General features: G+C 36.8%; 1 protein-coding gene across 7 annotated transcripts in view; it reads left to right on the top strand.

The window, feature by feature from the left end:
* The window catches only part of SGK3 (serum/glucocorticoid regulated kinase family member 3), a 120,582-nt gene extending 107,715 nt beyond the window's left edge, over window positions 1–12,867 (top strand). For 5 of the 7 annotated variants that reach the window (XM_055546147.1, XM_055546150.1, XM_055546146.1 and 2 more), the window contains 5 exons: window positions 36–122; window positions 3,049–3,144; window positions 5,170–5,325; window positions 8,470–8,559; window positions 11,017–12,867. In XM_055546147.1, the coding sequence (XP_055402122.1) occupies window positions 36–122; window positions 3,049–3,144; window positions 5,170–5,325; window positions 8,470–8,559; window positions 11,017–11,187 (600 nt within the window). In that variant the 3' untranslated portion in view covers window positions 11,188–12,867. Of the gene's footprint in view, window positions 1–35; window positions 123–274; window positions 687–3,048; window positions 3,145–5,169; window positions 5,326–8,469; window positions 8,560–11,016 lie in introns of those variants that run through there. The other 2 variants (XM_055546152.1, XM_055546153.1) reach the window with 2 other exon arrangements.
* Window positions 12,868–16,893: the final 4,026 nt, after the last annotated feature.

The raw sequence follows: 16,893 nt of genomic DNA on the forward strand, positions 1-16,893 counted from the left end.
TGCATTTTTTATTTTACTGCCCCTGTGTTTGTCAGGGACATGTTGTCTTAACAGATTTTGGGCTTTGTAAAGAAGGAATTGCTATTTCTGACACCACAACAACATTTTGTGGGACACCAGAGGTAAGAAATATATCTCATTTGTCATTCATGGAATTATACCTAAAATGCAAAACTGAATCACAAATTGTTTATATAAAATTTGAAATAAAAAAAGTAAAGTGAAGAGACTTCTCTGGTGGTCCAGTGGTTAGGACTCTATGCTTCCACTGCAGGGGTCGTGGGTTCAATCCCTGCTTGGGGACCTAAGATCCTGCATGCTTCATGCTGCTGCTGCTGCTGCTGCTGCTAAGTCGCTTCAGTCGTGTCCAACTCTGTTCGACCCCATAGATGGCAGCCCGCCAGGCTCCCCCGTCCCTTGCCTGGGATTCTCCAGGCAAGAACACTGGAGTGGGTTGCCATTTTCTTCTCCAATGCATGAAAGTGAAAAGTGAAAGTGAAGTCGCTCAGTCGTGTCTGACTCTTAGTGACCCCATGCACTGCAGCCTACCAGGCTCCTCCGTCCGTGGGATCTTGCAGGCAAGAGTACTGGAGTGGGTTGCCATTGCCTTCTCCGACATGCCTCATGGTGCTGTCACAAAAAAAAAAAAAGGAAAGAAAAGTAGAATAAAATGTTTTCAGCTTCCAACCAGCTGGGAATATCTGATAATCATCTCTTCTTTTAATAAACAAACATTTAAATAATAAATAAACATTTAAAACTTTATTGGTCGTTTTTTTTTAACTCTGATTTTGTGATATCACCAGTAACCAACAAAGATAAATTACACTTTTTTGTGCTTATTTGTTTTTAATGTTAAAAGTTTATCTTCGATTTCTTCAAGCATTTGATTACATTTCTAATCCTTAAGAAAAAAATCATAAATCAGTGATGAAAATGTTCAAAAAGCAATTGTGATAATGTTGGAACAACTCTGTAAATATTGAATTAGCAGCCATTGAATTGTACACTTTAAATGGGTGAATTGCTTGATATTTGAATATCTTAATAAAGCTGCTTTTTTTTAAAGGAAATAAGCTAAAGCAAATATGGCAAAATGTTAGCATTGCTTATGTCTGGACGGCAGCTCTGTTGGTTTCTATTACATATTTATAGTTTTTATATGGTTAAAATATTTCATAATGAAGCTATTTAATGCAAGAAAATAAAGCAATGTGTATGGGGGTTGGGAATTACAAATCAGAATTTATTAACCAGAACACCTATTCTCTAATCATGTTAACTAGCACAAAGTGTATCTTTCCATTTTCGACAGTAATAATAATCCTTAAGATTTATGTTAAAGGCTTGTTATTCTAATTTCACACATCAGATCAGATCAGATCAGTCGCTCAGTCGTGACCAACTCTTTGCGACTCCATGAATCACAGCACACCAGGCCTCCCTGTCCATCACCAACTCCCGGAGCTCACTGAGACTCACGTCCATCGAGTCAGTGATGCCATCCAGCCGTCTCATCCTCTGTCGTCCCCTTCTCCTCCTGCCCCCAATCCCTCCCAGCATCAGAGTCTTTTCCAGTGAGTCAACTCTTCGCATGAGGTGGCCAAAGTACTGGAGTTTCAGCTTTAGCATCATTCCTTCCAAAGAAATCCCAGGGTTGATCTCCTTCAGAATGGACTGGTTGGATCCCCTTGCAGTCCAAGGGACTCTCAAGAGTCTTCTCCAACACCACAGTTCAAAAGCATCAATTCTTTGGCGCTCAGCCTTCTTCACAGTCCAACTCTCACATCCATACATGACCACAGGAAAAACCATAGCCTTGACTAGACGAACCTTTGTTGGCAAAGTAATGTGTCTGCTTTTGAATATGCTATCTAGGTTGGTCATAACTTTCCTTCCAAGGAGTAAGCATCTTTTAATTTCATGGCTGCAGTCACTATCTGTAGTGATTTTGGAGTCCAGAAAAATAAAGTCTGACACTGTTTCCACTGTTTCCCCATCTATTTCCCATGAAGTGATGGGACCGGATGCCATGATCTTCGTTTTCTGAATGTTGAGCTTTAAGCCAACTTTTTCAGTCTCCACTTTCACTTTCATCAAGAGGCTTTTGAGTTCCTCTTCACTTTCTGCCATAAGGGTGGTGTCATCTGCCTATCTGAGGTTATTGATATTTCTCACAACAATCTTGATTCCAGCTTGTGTTTCTTCCAGTCCAGCGTTTCTCATGATGTACTCTGCATATAAGTTAAAAATATCCTATTTATTGTGATCTTAAGTGCCAGGTAGCTTTTTTCTGTCGTCTAAATTTTAATGTGATCGCAAACTATTAAACCCTTTTTATTTGTTTTCCCATTTCTTTGTATCACATAAAAAAGCTGAAAATGTATTTCGTTGTATATATTTCATGTGGGAAGAGGAAATATATATTTTGGAATCTAAAATTCAAATTCACTGTTTTATATGTGTGAAATCATGATGCTTAAATGTTTTACAAGTTGAAGTGTAAATAGCCATCTAATAACTTATACAACTTTTTAAAATAATACGTTAAAGAATTGCTGTCATAATTCTTAAATAAGAATACAGTTTATTCTTTTTTCTTTCACTGAAAAGAAAAAAAATGAATTATAATTGTCATATTAAGAAATCTTTCTTCAATAACGACTTGTTTCTTCAAGAGAAACAAGAATAAAGAGAAATAAGATTTAATTAATTAATCTAAAATTAATTTTGTGAAAGACAACCCCCTGCAAAATACCTACTTTATTATGGTTTCTATACTTGTCATCCTTCTCTGTCTTACCTGCATCATCATTTCTGGGGAAAATACTTGAATATGTGGTTTTTGAAAATTATCCCAGTGGACTCTCAAGTACCACTGACCAAGAACCACTGATATACAGTGAGAATACCGAACCAACTGAAAATCTAGATAACATGTTTCATTTAGTGTGATATAACACCTAAGATTTATTAAATTTCTCAATTATTCCTAGGTTTTGTCTTGATTTGTTTCTGAGTTGTTCTAATAGTTAATCTTTTCTGTAGTATCTAGCACCTGAAGTAATCAGAAAACAGCCCTATGACAACACTGTGGATTGGTGGTGCCTTGGTGCTGTTCTGTATGAGATGCTCTATGGATTGGTATGTGTTTCATTGTAATTGATTTGAGTTTTCTCTTTTGCCTTTCAGTAATCTTGTGGACCCTTGTTAACTAGATAACACTAACGGAACAGTAGTAACCTGGTTAAATGAATCCAGAACCACATTAGGGGTATGCACAAAAAGAAACCCTGTCATTTTGTTACTGATTTTTTAGAATTATTTCTCTGCCATACTAATCACTACTTCAAATATTCTCACCCCACTAGTATTTTTTAGAAATAAGATACCTAGTTATAACATTAAAATTACCCACTTTCATGCAGTTTACTCTGGCCATTCTGCTTAATTTCTAATTTTCTTAATTTCAAAAAGATGGAAAGAAAAAGATTTTATTTATCAGAAGATAATAATACCTTTAGGTTTTTGCCTTGTATTTTGTTTTCATAGGATTTAATTAGGATACTGGTGCTCTGCTTTTTTTCTTTTTTTTTTTTTTAATCACCGGGAGTCCTTTATTCCCTTTACCATAAACACCATGTCTTGAAGATTTCATTGGAAAAAAAGTGATGTTTACTATGTAATCAGTTTCCCCAGTTTTTATTAATTAAAGACATTATCAGCCAAAGCTTCTGTTTAATAAGTCAAGTTGTTTTACTACATTGAGTTAATATCATTTCAGCCAGAACAAACATTTTTAGGTTCCCTTGGTGGTCCTGTGTGGCCAGCAGCCTCATGCTGGGAGCCATGCACTCCATGCTGCCCTCACGAGGCCACGCCCACCGTCACTGAGACCTGAGGTGGGCGTGGCTTTTCTGTTTGCTGTGTGTGTGTGTGTGTGTGTGTGTGTGTGTCCCCTGAAAACAGGGGTGATGAAATTTAACCCCTGAGGTATGTTTTAGAGAATTTGTCTCATGTTGTTAACTCTGAATGACAGATGCCCTATGACAGCCAACACTCTGTTCTCTGCCCTTGACCACAATCCACTTGTTAAAAAGACCCAGTTTTGCTGTGTTAACACAGGGAGCTCACCTTGGTGCTCTGTGACAGCCTGGAGGGGTGGGAAGGGGGGATGCTCAAGAGGGAGGGGATTATATGTATACTTATAGCTTGTTCACATTGTTACTAATACAACATTATAAAGCAATTATACTCCAATTGAAAAAAAAAAAGACCTAGTTTTCTGGTTATGCTGATAACTTAGAAGACCTGCTAACCACGTTATATCTTACATTCTTTAAGTGTTGAGTGTTTCTCATCCTGATATTTTCATATCCTTTTAATTTCTTTAGAAGTCTTTGAGAGTATAAAATATCATTGCATATAAAATGCAGCTGACTCAATAGGGAATATTTGAATCACATACTTCATTAATCAGGCTTATATTAATGATTCAGAAATAAAATTACATTTTAAAAACTGAAAAAATGAGGTTTTTCTTTCCTGTACAAAAGGGGGAAAAAAATGACAAGCCTGTAACTTCTTTAACTTTAAAAATTATTTTTCCTTCAAAACTTTTAACTCAGTAATGAACTGGCCGATCCTCACGCTGAAGCTGTGCCTCAGGTCTTTAAGCAGTTGCAGCAGCAGGACACTGCCATGGCCACAAGTCCTTAGGAAGAACACTTTCTAAAAATCCGTTGTAATTAGTATATTACTGTGTCTCAAGAAATCATTTAATGTTTGCCCTGTGTCAAATTTCTGTTTCCAGTAATTCTATCATCATGTCTTATGGTGAAGTTGGAGGTTGTTTTCTTGAAAACAGTTATTATTACAACTTATATGCAATTCACACCTGTCTGCCCAGTGTTATTGAATAAACCAGCCCCTATTCATTCGGTGACCATATATTAAGCTCTACAGTTTGCTGACTTCTAAAATCTCTTCCCATGGGAGGGCTTACTGCAGGGGTACACAGGCCCAGAGATGCCAGTGCTTTTCTGCAGCTGCTGGACGCAGACTGCTCACTTTAGGTCAGGGCCAAATCTAACAATTTTAAACCCCATTTGTGCATAGTTCAATTAATACTAACTTTCTTTCTCTATGTTGTTGTTGTTGTTTTTTAAGCCTCCTTTTTATTGCCGAGACGTGGCTGAAATGTATGACAATATTCTTCACAAGCCTCTAAATTTGAGGCCAGGAGTGAGCCTCACTGCCTGGTCCATTCTGGAAGAACTCCTAGAAAAAGACAGGCAAAATCGACTCGGTGCCAAAGAAGACTTTGTATGTACATCTTTTTCAGTAGCCTCTTTATTTATTTATCATTTGAAGAAAAATCCTTATTTTATGTAGTATTTAATGGGATGAATACAGCTCCTAAAGAATAGTACCATGAAAAGGAACCATGCTTGTCCCAAAAATTTTCACCAGGGTTTATATAAAACTGTACAGTGTATAAAACTTCTGCACATGCATTTTTTCATTTGACCTTCAGAATAATTTGATCCTGTCTTCTTCATCCTCCATATCCAGCTTTCATATCCTATTATTTATTTGATTTCATTTATTAGCATTTTTGCTCCCCCCTTCTTCCTAAAAAAATAATTTGTGGCTTGCATTTTTTGATTGCCTAAACTTTAGGCTCATTTTGTTTAGGAAGAATTTAAGTGCCTCCTGACTACATGAGGTAGTAACTTTTGCTTGAACTATCGTTCAGGGGCTTTTTTCCCCTGAGAATGTAAATGTGACACCTCCTTGAAAAAATTATGGAATTTGCAGGGGTTTTTTCTTTTTTGTTTTTCACTTCAAATCAGAATAATTTAATTGCTAACAAAGTTACTGGTGTTACATTAGTGAATTCATGAATTACCTAGGAACATGAATTTTAAATTCATTAAAAGTTCTCAGAAATTCTTGAGGGCTGTTTGTCAGTCTTGAACTTGAGCTGTGAATAGTGAACTCCCTGGTGGAGTGCAGGACTTGGGCTCCAGAGTCCACTGTTTTAGGAAGCCTTGCTAATGCTCCCTCCCTCCTTGTACCTCAGTCCTTTTGTTTAATTCACTGGCAGAAATTGGAACCCTGGATGAATCAATCCATCTGCCATCCCTTGGCTAGTGGACGGTGCTGATGGAAGTTACACAACTGAGACTATTAGAAGCACTGTGAAGTCTAGTCATTAGTCTCTTGGATGCTTCTCCACCTAATGCTCCTGCTCTCTGTAGTGACTATTTTAGACCTTCTCTCCAAATTTCTGGGCTTCACCGGTGGCTTAGATGGTAAAGAATTTGCTTGCAATGCAGGAGACCCAGGTTCGATCCCTTGAGTCAGGAAGATCCCCTGGAGAAGGGAATGGCTACCCACTCCAGCATTCTTGCCAAGTTTTTATGTTCCTTTCCTTCTTCACTTTTAGCAGATGCTGTTGCCTTCTGTTTTATAGCGAAAATAGAATCAGCAGAGACGACTCCTCACGTAGACCCAATGTTGTACAGCCCATTTACCTCTTGAGCTCCTCTGTGTGTGACAATCCCCATCTTTTCCTATACTGCAGCCATACTGGGCTCTTGTTTTCTTGACCAAACTAAACTATCTGCCATATCAGGCCCTTTGTATGCCACCTGGAATATTCTCCCCTCATTCTTTTTTGTCTGGCTCATTCTTACTGATCTTCCAGAACTCTGGTCAGATATCACTTCCCCTGAGCAGCAGGATAGGGATCCTACTTTTTATACACTTTGTGGCTCCTTGTAGGAGAAAAAATGGAATGGGTATGAGTACTTTGCCAGCTTTCAACAGTAGTAACCCAGAATGGCATTGTTTTTGATAGTAGAGCTTGTCACCTGAATTTTACCTCAGCCTCACCATGTAAAAGTCGCATTCGACATCTTTATCTCCACATTCAGCAGTAATAATAATTCTTCGTATCTAGGTAGTACTTTATTCCTTTCATACCACTTTTATTTCCATATTTGCCAGTGATTCTTACAACAACCTATGAAGTATATAGGGCTGAAGTGTTAACCTCACTTTGCCTGTGAGGAAACAATGACTTGAAGAGGACATAACTTAAGTTGGTCATTCTGAGTTAACTCTCCCACGCCTCCTCTGGGCGTCTGTCTACTACACTGTTTTGCCACATTGAATGACATGAACATGTGCCTAGAAAGAACTCTGGAAGGTGTGGGACCAAGTGGGAATGGTTTGGCTTCCTAAAATTCTTCAGTGAGTACTAAGTATATTTTTTAGCATTCAGTTCAGTTCAGTCACTCAGTCGTGTCCGACTCTTTGACTCCATGAATTGCAGCACGCCAGGCCTCCCTGTCCATCACCAACTCCCGGAGTTCACTCAGACTCATGTCCATCGAGTCAGTGATACCACGCAGCCATCTCATCCTCTGTCATCCCCTTCTCCTCCTGCCCCCAATCCCTCCCAGCATCAGGATCTTTTCCAATGAGTCAACTTTTCGCATGAGGTGGCCAAAGTAGTGGAGTTTCAGCTTTAGCATCAGTCCTTCCAATGAACACCCAGGACTGATCTCCTTTAGAATGGACTGGTTGGATCTCCTTGCAGTCCAAGGGACTCTCAAGAGTCTTCTCCAACACCACAGTTCAAAAGCATCAATTCTTCGGTGCTCAGCCTTCTTCACAGTCCAACTCTCACATCCATACATGACCACAGGAAAAACCATAGCCTTGATGAGATGGACCTTTGTTGGCAAAGTAATGTGTCTGCTTTTGAATATGCTGTCTAGGTTGGTCATAACTTTCCTTCCAAGGAGTAAGTGTCTTTTAATTTCATGGCTGCAGTCACCATCTGCAGTGATTTTGGAGCCCAAAAAAATAAAGTCTGACACTGTTTCCACTGTTTCCCCATCTAGTTCCCATGAAGTGATGGAACCACATGCCATGATCTTAGTTTTCTGAATGTTGAGCTTTAAGCCAACTTTTTTACTCTCCTCTTTCACTTTCATCAAGAGGCTTTTGAGTTCCTCTTCACTTTCTGCCATAAGGGTGGTGTCATCTGCATATCTGAGGTTATTGATATTTCTCCCGGCAATCTTGATTCCAGCTTGTGCTTCTTCTAGCCCAGCGTTTCTCATGATGTACTCTGCATATAAGTTAAATAAGCAGGGTGACAATATACAGCCTTGACGAGCTCCTTTTCCTATTTGGAACCAGTCTGTTGTTCCATGTCCAGTTCTAACTGTTGCTTCCTGACCTGCATACAGGTTTCTCAAGAGGCAGGTCAGGTGGTCTGGTAATCCCATCTTTTTCAGAATTTTCCACAGTTAATTGTGATCCACACAGTCAAAGGCTTTGGCAAGTCAATAAAGCAGAAATAGATGTTTTTCTGGAACTCTTTTGCTTTTTCCATGATCCAGTGGATGTTGGCAATTAGTAAATAATAAATCTGTTTCTTTACCATTCTAGCTTGAGATTCAGAATCATCCCTTTTTTGAGTCACTCAGCTGGACTGATCTTGTGCAGAAGAAGATTCCACCACCATTTAATCCTAACGTGGTAAGGTTACATCTAAGTCTTTCTAAATAGTGAAGTGTGGGACTATAGCTCCTCGTAATTTTAGGACTAGATCTCAAAATCTAACCTGAATAAAACTGAATCAGTGCCGAAATATTTATGAAACAGGTCAGGCACAACTGGTAACTTCAGGATGATTCCTAAGATTTTAGTTACTTTAGATTGATACAAATATCTTCCAGCCCAGTATCTGGTGTTTTCTGTAGAGCATGTATGAAAAAGGAATGAGCACAATAGGTTAAAAAAAATGCAAATTAAAGTGACCATGAGGTATCAAATTCATATGTTAAAAAAAAGACCTTTTAAGTAACACTAATGCACTTTTTCCTAGATTGATGTACAGCCAGCTACAGTCAAACATTATTAATGATAATGTAAATTGTTACATCCTATTTGGAAAACAGTAAGACAGTATTATAAAAATGCTTATGTTAGCTTGACTTGTTAAATCTGCTGATGGAAACATTTTACTTAAAGGATTAACAGTGTTGAAATGTTTGAAAATAAATATATAATGATAGGGAGATTATTAATAAATCATGAGAAGGCTAATAATGATGTTACTAATGATAGCTTCCTATATGTAGGCATATTATACTTTTTATGCATTACAGCATGTAATTTATGTGTCAAATAAGCTGCCAAGTTACTGCTATTATTGTTCTTACTATACATGTTTGATAAATGAAGAAATGGAAACTCAGAGATGTCATGTAGCTGGTTAAAAGTAGTAGAGCTGCAATTCAAAGCTGTGCCTGATTCAAGGTCATTATTCCTTCTCTGCTTTTGTACATGGACAAAAGACACAAAATAAGCAATTACAGAAAACTAAATACAGATGGTTTTCAAATGTATGAGATGTTCAACCTCACTGACATTTAAGGAAAGCAAAATAAAACCCTAACATGTTGCTGTTTTTCACCTAACAGATAAGCAAAGAGGAAAAAATTAGCTCCTATACTGTCCTCAATACTAGTGTCTTTTACTCAAGCCAGACAATAATCCTATGAAATAGTACTGGTGTTTTCCACATAATACAGATGAATTAACTTAGGCTCAAAAAGGTTAAATCACTTGCGAAAGTTTAAAATTAAAATTGTAGAAGTAGAACTTGAGCTTGGGTGCTTTGAAAAGAGTCCTTTCTCACTCTTAACATGAGCCATGCAGTATTATCCCTCGCAATACGAGCCACGAACCATCAGGGTACTCATAAAATATTTATAAAGTCAAGTGAAGGAACATTTGTCATCATTTATTGAGCACCTTCTATATGTCAGATTTGGGAAACTTTATGTATCAACGCATCTAGTCCTCACAATAACCTTAACAGGTTTATGGTAGTATTTTTATTTTACAGAGAAGAAACAAACTCACAGAGATAGGTTAGTTTATATAAGGAATTATAGCTAGCAGCCTTCATAGCCAGTATTCAAACCTTAGTCTTGTTCCAGAGTCCATGCTTCTAGGGTTATAAATGAGAATTTGATGACTTTTATATACATACATGAATATAATTTTTAGCATTCTTTCTCCTCTGTTGGAGAATCTCTCATGTGGAAGGATCTAGCATCCTGGATTTCCCTGGTCTCTGCTCTACTTGTTTGTAGACCTGCTGGGCTAACTCTATCCTTGACTTCCATATCTTCTGTGAATCCATTTTAACTCTAACTTGGTTAGAGTTGGTGACTTGGACATTTTAAGGATTCCCTTCCCCTGAGTGGAAAATATCCAGAGTTTCAGGGATGGGCTTGAAGAGTGAACCACCTGAGTTTGTATCCCAGTTTTGATCTGTAAATACATTGGAAGGAAAGAGTCCATTAGCTTGTATCAGCTTCCTGAAGGAAGGTTAACCACTGCCTTTGAGCCTAAGCAGCCACGATACTTCACTTCTCAGGTTCCAGTCCCTTTAGGTCGCCAGAGCTAAGGGTGTCACAGCCAGATATTGAATGAATGACCTCTGTAGAATCACCTTTCACAATTTTACTTAATATTCATTTCTTTATCAAAAGGCCTCTCCAGAATTGAGAAGCTGGATGGGCAGGCATTTTATGGAAGAGCAGATGCAAAATGCTCTCTTGAAAACATCCCTGAGCTCCTTTTCTAAACTTAGAGGTGATGATGGGTGGTTAGAGAGTAAGCAGATCAGTTACAGGACCTGAGAGTCACGTTAACAGAGGCAAGGACTCTGTCATACTGGCCTTCCTCACCCTTCTCTCTCCTCCCTCTACCCAACAACGAGAACCTTAACTGTGAGAAGGGCATGAATAATGAAAGTCAAAAAGGAAAAAGCAGGAAATGTTTCCGAGACATGATGGAGTAGGAAGACATCTAAACTTGCCAGGAATAAATGGACAGATTCCAAAGAGGGCTTTAATGGGTGACTGCATCAATGGGAAGAAAAAGATATGGTGAATAATGGTATGCTTTTTGATGTTTTAGGTGGGACCGGATGATATCAGGAACTTTGATGCAGTGTTTACAGAAGAAACAGTTCCGTATTCTGTCTGTGTGTCTTCTGACTATTCCATAGTGAACGCCAGCGTACTCGAGGCAGATGATGCCTTTGTTGGTTTCTCTTACGCGCCTCCTTCAGAAGACTTATTTTTGTGAACAGTCTGCCCTCCAGAAACCGTTAAGCAAATATAAGCCTACAGATGAGACGGAAACTTCTGTTTGTGTGAATATATTCAAATATGTTTAACTAGTGCCTCATTTTTACATGTAATGTTTAAAACTATGAAAAATGTATTTTCTGCTGTATGCAAGAAAATAGGGCATTTCAAAGAGCTAAGTTTTGGATTAAAATTTGTATTCTTGTTTATTAAGCTTATTTTTAAACAAATTTTAAAAGCTGTTGTTCTTAGCACTAACCTATTTTTTGGGAAAAAAAAAAAACAACTTTTTGCTAATGACTGTTTTTTTCCCCTCTAGGTTTACACTTACATCTACCCAAGATCAGCTGTTTTTCAGCAGTCTATTGCAGTTCAGTTAATGTATATTAATGCCTTTGTAGCTCTCTACTTTGACCTTTGTTCTCTGATCACAACTATGCAATTGGTACACGGTTGTTTAAGAAAAAAACCATCTTTCCATAATGAATCACTGTTAGACATAATTATTCCTTGGTAGGATTAAAATATAAAAGCATAGTTAATTCACTGGCTGCTAGCTGATGCTTTGGATGACTGTTCATTCTACAGATCCAAATAAGAAGTAACAAGAAGAAATTCTATGTTTCTGAAATACCAGTTCAAATTTGTGAATTATTTTTCCTCTGGAGGAAAAGTGAAAGTTCAATAGTTAGAAAATATAAATATTCCCAAAGATCTGAAGGGAAATAAAGTAACTGCTGGATTTTTTTTTTAGGTGGTGCCAAAAATGAATGTCTCTGTTTCATGTATTTATATTACCAATACATTCTATTTATGTTCTTTTTGGTCTTTTGAATATTTAATATATTGTTAAGTAGGTCTAAATCTTGGTATTTGCTTTTGCAAATAGCTGTTCGAAGCTATCTTCCTAATTGGTTGATAAGTAACAAGAATATTGCACTGTCTGTTTACCTAATTGGGAATTAAAAGAATAGCAAATTATGGGTCAGTATAAATCTATACAGTTTTACTACAATGTAACAAAAGTTAAAAATAATTTAGGCAGATACATAGTATCTTATTTATCTTAGAAAAAGTACAGGATATTGACCTTTAAAAATCATACTTAAAACCAACTTGTGTACTTGTAAAAAAGGAGTATCTTCAGAAAACTAAAAATTATGCTTACCTTGGGGTTCTGATTCTTAGTTTAGAGATTTTTCAAGTCTTGTAGGAAACTGTGAAAGAGCTCAGTGACACAGTTTTAATGCCTCAAGAACAAGCGTTCTTTCATGTAATTTTCTCTTGAGAAAGAAATTATAGAATTCCCTTTAGTTTACAGTTATTCAGCAGGAGCGGGGACGGGAGAGTGTACTTTTGTTAGATTAGTAATATTTGCATCCAATACACTGAATCTTCCTTTAGAGGTAAGACTTTAATAGCAACACTGTAAATATTTGGTTTATTTGGCACTACTGTAAGTTCTGCTTTTATACAAAGCTCTTTGCTTATTGTAAAGCAAAATAAAAACTGTAGTTTCTTGTATGATTTTTTTTACTCAGCTGTTCCTTAAACTGCCAAAAATTAAAGTGCAATATTGTATGTTTTTAACAACAGATTTTAAATAGAATATTGATGTTTCTCGGGTCATAAGAAATACAAATCTTATAAGTGTAATAAAAACTAGCAAAAAGATTAATGATCATCTAATGCCTGCCATTATTTTAAAATTGGTGATGGTTACAATAGTCATTGCAAACAGTAATTATTCATATATGTAAGGGAGAAAAGTATAACATTTTAAATATTTGGGCCTACACAGAAATTACTAGATTATCATAGGCTGACATGTTTAATATTCAGTGAGCAAAATCTCTTCCAAGTTTCAAGATTATCTTTTTTCTCAGAGCATGCTGTCTTTTAGAAAATGTATGCCATTTGAATAGTTGAACTATTTCATGGTTATTGCCAAAATAAACTCAAAGGTTGAAATGAAGAAGCCCCAATATTCTTCATGTTATACATATCTCTTATTTTATTGCATATGGTAGAGTGTAGAGCTTCCTAACCTTTGTCATGTTACAGCACAGGCTGAAAATTACAGAATTTGGCACACCCACAGGGAGGTGTTAACTGACATAGATACTGGCAACAAGTAGTCTGCTCAAAAGTTTTCTATGCCAAAATAATTTTTGAACTTAGGAGCCAGCAAACACTGTTGGGATATAATTTCAGTAATGATAAACATTTGAAAAGTGATTTAAATATTTGTAATATTTATTACTATGAAATTTTATCACTATAAAAATTTACCATTACCAATCTCTTAGCATACCTGTAACTTTTGTAGTGATTTATCCATAGACGTACAGACCTTTACACAGATATTTTATGACTCATTCTTTTGTATATCACATGCTGTATGAAAAGTGGGAGTAGGTATATAGGAACATTTTTGGTAGTGCCAGAATGATTTTTAATGAAGTGTGTTAAAATTAATAACTTATTTTCTCGTGTATGTAGTTTGGAAGTTGGCTGTTTTTGAAATTGGGATTTTCTGCCACTTACCTGTAATAGCAGTTTTTACTTATGGAAATAAAAGTTAAGTCATTATTCTACCATCTTTAGTATTTCAGCCATTGTACCACATTACTGATAAGTGAATCAGGAATTTGGACCAAAGGGAAAGTGGAAAAAGAGATAGAAACAGCATCACCTAAGCAATGCAAGTGCACAGGAATGTGCTGTGGTGACTTCCGTTTTCCCAGTTCCACGTGTATGGGGAGCTTAGAAGTTGCCTAATAAAAAGCTGAGCAGACTGAAACATCAACAGTTTTTGTCGGATACACATGACAGTGGAGGACACAGGGCAAACTGCTGCCCCTAAGACTGGAGAGACAGATGGCCAAGTGTAAAGAGCTGTGGTTTACTGGAGCAGACAACCCCTGCAGGAGGCACTGCAGCAGTGGCAAAACCTATATAACAAATGCTAGCGATCACGTGCACAAGTTTTTGAGAGTTCAAAAGTCCAGGGGAACCTGGTCACAGGGGTCCCCACAATTTTGTGAGATTTACCTCCCAGGGCTGAACCAACTTCTCACAAATACTAAGAAAAACATTTCCTTGTACTTCCAGTATGAGGAGGGAAAATGAACCATTTTCAAATATGCCAGAGCACTGTGTTCTTAACAAGGCTTGCTCGCAGAAGAAACTAGTTAATCTGAACCTGACTCACAGCAGTTTTATCAGAGCCTAACTGACGAAAGGGAAGGGAAGTACCCAAGTCCAGTCCATTCTAGCAATCCTGTCCCACCGAAGGGGTGGAGGTGGGAGGAGAGGAAACAGAAACATACTCAGTCTGTTGGACAACTACGAAAGATGTGACTTACGTGTAATGAGAATACCAGAAGGAGAGAAAAAGGAATAGAAGAAATATTTCTCCAAATTAATTTCAGATACAGGAAGCTCAGAGAACACCAGAATAAATGCAAAAACCACAAAACAAAACTATACCTAGGCATAAATTAGGGACAAAAATTCCTGAAAGAAGCCAGGGGAAACAAAGATATGAATTACATGTGACTTCTCCTCAGGAACTATGATAGCAAGAAGAGAGTGAAGTGAAGAGAGGAAAAAGCCCACCAGCTTGGTAAAGGAGAAATACTTTCTCAAGACAAACAAAAACAGGTAATTTGTTGCCAATAGACTTGCCTTCCAATAAAGGTTAAAAGAAGTTCTCTTTAAAGAGAAGAAAGGCTTCCCTGGTGGCTCAGATGGTAAATAATCTGCCTGAGTTGCAGGAGACCCAGGTTTCATCCCTGGGTCAGAAAGATCCCCTGGAGAAGGAAATGGCAACCCACTCCAGTATTCTTGCCTGGAGAATTCCAAGGTCAAAGGAGCCTGATGGACTACAGTTCATGGGGTTGCAAAGAGCTGGACACAACTGAGTGACTAACGTTTGCACTTTCAGAGAGAAGGAAAATTATATAATTCAGAAACTCAGATCTACGTAAAGGAAGAGCATCCAAGAAGGAATAAGTGAAGGTAAAATAAAAACATTTTTCTTATTGATTGATCTGAGAGAGAATTAAGTTTGTTTGAAATAAATGTTATTTGAGTATGTATATAATGTATAAATATGCTTACTCATACTTTTACATAAGTAATATGACATCATCATACAAGGGATGAGAGGGAGAGAGTAAGATTAGTTTGTTGTTTGCACTAAGGTACTTCACTATCCTGTGAAGCCGTTAATGTTCTTTGAAAGTGGGCTTTGATTCATTGTAGATATATATTGCAAACTCTAGAACAATCAATTTAAAAAAGGAAAAAATATGCCAAGAAAAGAGAAATTAGAGTAAGTTAAAACCACGAAAGGCAAAAAAAGAATAGAAGACAAAAGCAGGAGCCAGGAAATGGAAAACAGTGACAAATGTGATAGATATTAATCCAACTATATCAATAATCACTTTGAACATAAATGGTCTTAAGCACACCAATTAAAAGATTTTCTTCAGAATGGATCAAAAATCAAGACCCAGCTCTATGTTGTTTGTAAGAAATCCACTTTAAATATAAAGACATACAGGTTAAAAGTAAATAGATGGAGAAAATATATAGCATGCTAATACTAATCAGAGGAAAGGAGGCGTAGCTATATTAATTTCAGACAGAGGAGACTTCAGAGAAAGGCAAGTTACCAGGCATAAAGGACATTGCATAATGAATGATAAAGGAGTCAATTCTTCGAGACATAGCAATCCTTAATATGTAGGCACCTAACGGAGTATAAAACTACGTTAGACAAAAATTGATAAAACTAAGGAGAGAGAAATGAATTCACCATCATAGTTAGAGACTTCAACAGTCCTCTCAGAAATGGACAGGTCCAGCAGACAGCAGTCTGTGAGGACTTAGCTGAACTCAACACCATCCATCAACTGGATATAATTGACATCTATAGACTGCTTCATCCAAAAATAGCAGATACACTTTCTTCTCAAGTTCACATGGAACATTCACCAAGATAGGTCAAATCATGGACCATAAAAAACAGTTAACCAGATTGAAAAGTATAGAAATTATATCATGTCGGCTCTAAAACCATAACAGAACAAAGCAAGAAATCAATAACAAATATAACTGAAAAGTCCCAAAATACATGAAGATGAAATAATATATAATAACACATAGGTCAAAGAAGAAATATCAAGAGAAATTTTAAAATACTTTGAACTAAATGAAAATGAAAACAATTATCAAAATTTGTAGAAAAGAGAAAACAGTGCTTGGAGATAATTGCTTGAATTGATATAATTCAACTTACATCATTGAATGCATATATTAGGAAGAAAGATCTAAAAATAAGTTTCTACCTAAAACTTGTTAACTTTTGCTCAGTTTTGCTGTGAAAAAAAAAAAAAAAACTGCTCTAAAATTTTTAAATCTTTAAAAGGCATGACAGCAGGTCCTGTGTAGTTAGTTGCTGAAAGGGGAAAAAATGGAAGAGGGGATGAGAATGGAAAGGACTTTGATTTGCATAAAACAGTCCTCTTTCACACCACCACATTCAAGTTACAAAATTGAACCAATCACTTACAAAGTATTTATCTTTATAAATCTTCCCAACAGATGCCCTATATGTGTATCTAAAATTAAATGTCGCTTCTTGCAAAGCATACTAGTTTTACACACTGGATATCTACTTTAAATTTTCAAGCCT

This window comes from Bubalus kerabau, chromosome 14, assembly GCF_029407905.1.
Source record: "Bubalus kerabau isolate K-KA32 ecotype Philippines breed swamp buffalo chromosome 14, PCC_UOA_SB_1v2, whole genome shotgun sequence".
In the NCBI taxonomy this organism is placed as follows: domain Eukaryota; kingdom Metazoa; phylum Chordata; class Mammalia; order Artiodactyla; family Bovidae; genus Bubalus; species Bubalus kerabau.